This window comes from Heterodontus francisci, chromosome 45 (genome assembly GCF_036365525.1).
Source record: "Heterodontus francisci isolate sHetFra1 chromosome 45, sHetFra1.hap1, whole genome shotgun sequence".
Lineage (NCBI taxonomy): Eukaryota > Metazoa > Chordata > Chondrichthyes > Heterodontiformes > Heterodontidae > Heterodontus > Heterodontus francisci.
In genome coordinates, this window is record NC_090415.1 from 21,473,256 (window position 1) to 21,480,001 (window position 6,746).

Genomic DNA, 6,746 nt, shown 5'->3' on the forward strand with positions numbered 1-6,746 from the left:
ACAACACCAAACAGGTCAGCTGCCAAGAATGCAGTCCACACATGAGGCGGTGCGAGGTATTGGAGCCGGTGGAACTTCGGGAGCTGGTCCATAAAAAGCAGTGGGAATTCCACCTCTGCCATTCAGAATCACCCATCTCTATTTGATAGCACTTGGGCAATTTACTTCCTGGTGCCAGGGTCCCTGTCGTTTTTAGGACTGGGATTCCGACTCCAAGAGCCAATCATAGGGCAGGTGGCTCAGTTCTACTGGTAGCGCCACCTGGGGTGTACTACTAAGGGCCTTGGACCGAGGCCAACCACTGGAGACGCGAACCTCAATTAAGTGAGGCGAGATTACCGAGGGCAGGCTGACAGGCAGCGATGATGGGGCAGGAGGGTGGGAGATGAGGGGAGATGAATAGGCTTTCCAAAGGAGTGGGTTGCTTTCTGCTGGGGACCACTGTGGGCCACAGATTGCCCAGGGAGGAAGAGCCCTAAGCCCACAGGGAGGTCACTTCATTTTTCTGGGCTTATTGCCAGCAACGGCAGGAAGAGGCCGTTAAGTAGTTAATAATAGACCTATTCAGCGCCTCAGCTGTTCTCTGGCTGGGAAGGCCGTTGCTGGCCTTTTCCTCTCCTAACGTATTAACTGCAATGGAAAGATGATGGGCCCTTCCTTCCCTGCCTGCCATCACACATCAATGGTGCACACACCTCCTAGCCTACCTCGGGGAGAGGGGCGGCATTAAATCCATGCCTAGGATTCAGCACACTTGCCTCCTTGGGAAAAAAGAATACCTTCCTGCAGTAAGGAATTCGTTCAAACAGTTAGAAAATACAACAAGTACTTAATAGCGTAAACATTTTTTAACAAATCGCTCATTGTGTACTGCAGAGGTGACACTTTCCTATGCTACAATAACACATTCCATGCTTTACAAATACTGTTCACTATCTAGATGACAGTCTCAACTCGCCTCATGAAAGTTCAACTGCCCTCTGCTGTTGGTATCAAATTTTGCCTGGCTGGAAAAATCTTTAACCTCTGTAGCCTCTCTGCTGGCACTAAACTAGACGCCATAGACATTCATGATTTGCAGTTTGCAGATGACTGCAGTGTCGTTGACCGTTCTGCTCCAGATCTGCAAGCCACTCGTGATCTCTTCAGTTCTGCATCAAGGGGACTTGAATGCTTCCAGAACAAATCTAATATATCAAGCTACACCTGGTCAGCCAAATAGTCCATCTCCTATATATGTTGAAGGAGTAATCTTCTACTCACTCTTCACTAAATATAGGTACCAGATATATATATATATATATACTTTGCCTAATCAAATCTGTGAGGAATGTCCGCTTGGTCAACCTTATCTTTCACCTCAAATCACGTCATTCAGCTTTGAGCCCTTCCATTTTCAATTGAATCTTAAAAGTAAATTAAACATGAACAGCAGTTAAATCACGTTCAATGTTTGTATCTCTAAAAGGTTGCACATTCATTAGCATATGCAAAAATGCTAGTCCGTACCAATTCTTTGAACAGAATCATCAACAAGATGATGCCAAACAGTTCCAGAGAACAAGAAAACCACCAATTTCCTCAGATAGTTTTCCATGCCTTGTCCTCCAAGATGCAGATGTGGAAATAGTGATTGAGTGTTTCAGTGACAGATGGACTGAGGTGGTCCTTGAGGTTGGCGATGCTAGGGAGGGGGAAATATGTATCTTTTCTGATCAAGGGGCAATGAGATCTGAGATTCAGGTCAGGGAACAATAGGGTAAGGTTCACAAAGCACCATATTCAGCCTGACACAACAGCTAGGATGGCGAATGATGTCACTGAAATGGGTATGGAGTTAGTGGTAGTGCAAAAGATGATTGCTTTGAGAAAATTGCAGCTTCTGCTAAACAGACATTTGTATTATGGTCACAAAGAGGCAGTGGACGGTCGAGAGAGATGATGGACAGCTGGACCATGGTGTTGTCAGCACACATGTGGAAGCTGACTTCATGTCTGTAGTTGCTATTGACATTGGGAAACATGTAGATGTGGACGAGGAGGCGGAAAATCGAAAGTTCAGGCACAAGTGAATCAATAGTGCTGGGAGGTGGAATGAATTCATTGCAGGTTTTCGTATTGGTAAGAGGGAACCAAGAAAGTGCAGTCCCACCAAAAGTGGCCAATATCAGAGGTATGGAGAGATCATGGGCGAGTTTGATGGAGGTTTGGAGGAATGGGTAGAGACGGTGAATTTTGAGACCACAAAGAGATTTGAAGCGGAGGAAGAGAATTTTAAATTTAAGCCATTGAGTGGATTGAAATCAAATGCGGGTCTGTGAAAACCATTGCATTGTCCAATCAGCCGGACGTTTTGGGGGATGGAGATGTACGGAAGAGTTTTGGATAGAAGGAAGATGGATGTTGGATTGTCAATGAGTAGTGAACAGGAGGAATAGTGTCAGGCTCTGGCCCACTTCTAGTTTTACTAAAACGTTTAGCCACTGTAGAATGAACTGATAAATATTTGCAATAAAATAAGAGAGAGAGGAATGTCAATGGAGAACGCTGACAGTCTGTCCCTAATATCATCCATAGTAAGTTCTCAGCTGCAATCCTGAACATGGATTTAACTGTCCTCGTGTCAAAATTTACATTTTAACTCCTTGTGTCCCTGGAGTCAGTGTATAATGTGGAGAATTCCGTTTCATTTTTAAATGAATCGTAAGGAGTGAACTTCATGACTACAATGACATGAAACCTCATGAGAAGCGCTCATCATTGTGGTATCTGTCTTGTATGATTACATGTTTCAGCCTTATCCCCAAGAGAGGTCTGATTAAGATATTTTGCTGGACTTTGAGATATTTATGTTGTATGCACCATTTTATTAACATCGCAGATAAAGCTGCTGTATTGTGTTTGTTCAAATAACTGTCTCCAATCGCAATGTTCAGGGGTATAACCATGTTAGTGGAGACTTATCCCTTTATAAATCAGGGCCTATTAATATGTATCAACTCAGAGTGACGACCGGAGCTGTGGGTTTCAGAAGAACACAGTTGGTGCTTCACACATAAGTGGTATATCCGGTAATATTTCAAATTGAAGATATTTACTATCCATTCTAGCAGCCATTGGAGTTCCCGGTAAGCTGCGATCTCCAGCTGTTAATGTTGCAAATCAATATTAAATCGACTGTTGTACTTGATAATGTTTTACTTGCTGAATGTTTAACACAGTTGTCTGTTCAGTTCGGTCAGTTGAATGATGGGATGTCTGAAGGTTCCGCTCATTTGGTGTTGTAGCAGAAGCATAATGACTGTGATTATATTTGTACATCAAATGCTTGCATTAGTATTGGATGATGCACTGTACTGAATGCATTGTCTGATGATAGAATGCCCTCAGATTCCAAATGATCGAGATTTCTCTCATGCTTCGAAACTCTGATGTATATAGGTCCAAACTGCTCAAAGTTTCCTGATAAGACAGCCCCTTTAACACCAGGCGTTAACCTAGTGAAACGTCCCTGAAGTTCGCTCAATGCATGCATATTCGTCCTTAAATATGGGGAACAATGCTGTACAGAGTCGTCTGTGTTTCCCACCAACGTTTTAAGACCAGTTATCGCACCATCAGGGGTTGTCAACAGTTTCAAGTTGTGGATTTCGTTGATTTATAACGACACAGCTCACAGTATCAGTCTTACAAGGAGGCAGCACATTGTCCTCCTTCCCCAGCATCATGTGTCGGTCTCACTGGGATTTCAATATTTTGTTGGAAATGACTGTTATAAAATATGTCCTTTTGGGAATCTAACGCTGCTTCAGAGGTCTGGCAACTGAAGTGAGTTTGTTGCTCACACTTTAACATCTCCTTCACTGATTCACTGCGGTTGAATTCATTTACAGCTTCTTGAATTTACTGTAATAATAAATGTACTGGTTTTATGTTACATCAGTTTGGACTGGATTTGTTGGAATCACGAGCCCTTCTAGTTAATTACAGATTATAAAACCTAGTGTTGATCTATATTTGTTTGTTGAACAAACCCACAGTTTTACTCTGAACTTACAAATTATGAGAGATTAAATTTCAATTTTGTGTGTTCCGTCTGGAAGAGGCACTCGGTTTTACGTATTCTTTGTATTGCAGATAGAGTTAACAGTGCAAGTTGTGGGAATGACGGTCCATCCTAACTCGTAAATGAATGTCCTGGGTTATTTGAGTGATGTGTACACGATGAGGTCAAACAATTTTCAGTATGTGTGCATACAGTAGTTTATTCGGAACTCTTAAACTAATTATACCTTTGCTCGCTGCATTCTATGCAAACTAACACTAAATAATAGTACATCAAAGATGCACACACTGCAATCGTTTTCTGTGATGTGCCATTAATGACCAGATGGAGAGGGAGAGACAGAGAGAGAGAGAGAGAGAGAGAGAGAGAGAGAGAGAGAGAGAGAGAGAGAGAGAGAGATAGAGAGAGAGAGAGAGAGAGACATCCTCGTCATTATTTCTCAACTGACTAAATAACTAAATGGAACCGGTTATTTACCAACTGAAATGTTTACTTCACTTTGTTCGCTTTCCAAACCCTTCAGGATCTGCCTTCCCTCCAGTTCTCAAATGTCCTTTTCGTTGTCTCCCACCAATCCACTCACTGGTTCAGCCTCCATCGGTATCTTCCTCCTGATCTAAATTCTGAAACGCAGCGCAGCGGCTCTCGACCTTTTCAGATTTTGAGACAGCCTCTGTTGGCTCTCTTAACAAATAAAACAAAAACAGCTCCCCTGTCCCCTCTCGGCCATTGGTCTGGAGGCTAAACTGGATTTAAACAATTAGATTCTTTCCTAAGCCCTTCCACTGCGTCCAATGCTCATTTTCATTCGCCTGTATTTCTGTTTGAAAAATCAATATTCCAATCAATAGTTGATAATTGCTCTCAGAAGAATTCCCTGCCCGAAAGTGCTGGATGCTGTAACAAGGCTGCAAATTTCACACAGGATCCTGTCGAACTGCTGCTTTAGTTTGATCTCTGATCAATAATTTCTCTGCTTCCCTTTCTATCTCTTTCAGTTAACCTGTTGGCGATTCTGATCCTGTCCCGAGGAAAGCGTGGTCTCTCCAAAAGTATCACTCGCTACCTGGTGGGAATGGCAGTGGCTGATCTCCTGGTCATTATCACAGATCCCATATTGAGGAGGCTTCCAGTGAATTATTTCCCAGATTCATTCCTGTCCCTTACTCCCATCTGCAGTTCAATTGTTTTCCTGATCTTTGCAATCACAATGGTTTCGGTATGGCTGACAGACGCTTTCACCTTTGATCGATTTGTGACCATTAGTTGTGAGAAGTTGAAGACAAGATTTTGCACTGAGAGAACAGCGGCCATGGTTATCGGAACAGTGACTGTGCTGTGCTCTTTAGAAAGTGTTCCCTGGTACTTTATATATGAACCTAAATATATAATTAATAATGTTCCTTGGGGCTGTATCACGGAACAGAGCTTCAGTACTTCCCCTGCATGGACCACTTTTGTGCTGTTTCACCGCATTTTAACACCTTGTGTCCCGTTCTTTCTGATTCTGCTAATCAATGTTCTGACAGTCAGACTTATTTTAACGGCCAGTGAAGGCCGCAGGGGACTCCGGGGCCTCAGCACTGGAGAGAAGCCAAATGACCCTGAGATGGCGAATCGAAGGAAATCCATCATTTTGCTATTTAGTATATCTGGACGTTTCATACTTTTATGGATGACGCAGGTTGTATTTAACATTTATAAGCGAATTACAAAACAATATAATTTCTCTATCAATGACCCTCATTTTATCACACAAAAAGCAGGTGGTATGCTGCAGCTTCTGAGTTCCTGCACCAACACGTGTATTTACACTGTGACCCAGACTAAATTCAGAGAGGAGCTGAAGAAGGCCCTGCTATACCCAGTAAATCTAATTGTGAAATTCGTTAAATCATAGATAACGCAAGGGTTTGCAAGTTCCAGCACTAAAATCCATTCCAGTCAGCATAGCCTAACTCATTGCAGGGCGGACCATTTTCTATTCACGGAATAGATCCCTGAGATGATTGTAAAGCTCATTTTGTAATATTTTATTAAACATCCGACCTAATGAGACTGGTTATCTTTGCAGAAGACACAGGCATTGTTTCTCAAAAATGACGGTGCTAAAGAGCACAGCTGAACATCATCTGAAGCAGCTCTGAATCAAAGAAGCTTCTGTTGGCTTGATGGCAAAGTTTCAGGGTGGTGTACTGGTTAAGTCACTGCGTTAATAATCCAGAGGTCCATGCTAATGTCTTGGGAACACGGGTTCAAATCACCCCATAGCTGCTGGTGGAATTCAAATTCAATTGATTCAGAAAAATGTGGAATCAAAGGCTTGTCTCAGTAATAGTGCCATGAAACTACCATCAACTGTCGTTAGAATCCATTTGGTTTTCTAATTCCCTTTGGGAAATGAAATCTCCCTTCCTTATCCGATCATTCCTGCATATGAATCCAAATCTTCGGCAATCTGGTTGACTTAACAGTTCTCTGAAATGCCTGAGCAAGCCATTCAGTTGTCAAGGACAATTGTGGATTGTCAAAAAAGGCTGGAGCTGCAAGCGAAACCCACGTCCCGTGAAGTACTAAATAATATAAGATGGAGGATGAGTAAGTCACCCAGGAAAGTAAAGGCATGAATGAGGAAAGAGTGAAAATCAAACAATAAAAACAATAAGTGAGCATGACTAGC

General features: G+C 42.5%; 1 protein-coding gene across 1 annotated transcript; it reads left to right on the forward strand.

Annotated features, from left to right (window-relative positions):
* The first annotated feature begins 2,186 nt into the window (after positions 1-2,186).
* Positions 2,187-5,966, forward strand: LOC137356437 (probable G-protein coupled receptor 139). Its single transcript, XM_068022329.1, has 3 exons — positions 2,187-2,313; positions 3,111-3,128; positions 5,065-5,966. Exons 1-3 carry the CDS (start codon positions 2,187-2,189, stop codon positions 5,964-5,966), a joined length of 1,047 nt encoding a protein of 348 aa, XP_067878430.1.
* Positions 5,967-6,746: the final 780 nt, after the last annotated feature.

Excerpts from the sequence above, each read along its gene's own strand:
- LOC137356437 (XM_068022329.1), top strand. The coding sequence starts at position 2,187 with ATGGGCGAGTTTGATGGAGGTTTGGAGGAATGGGTAGAGACGGTGAAT.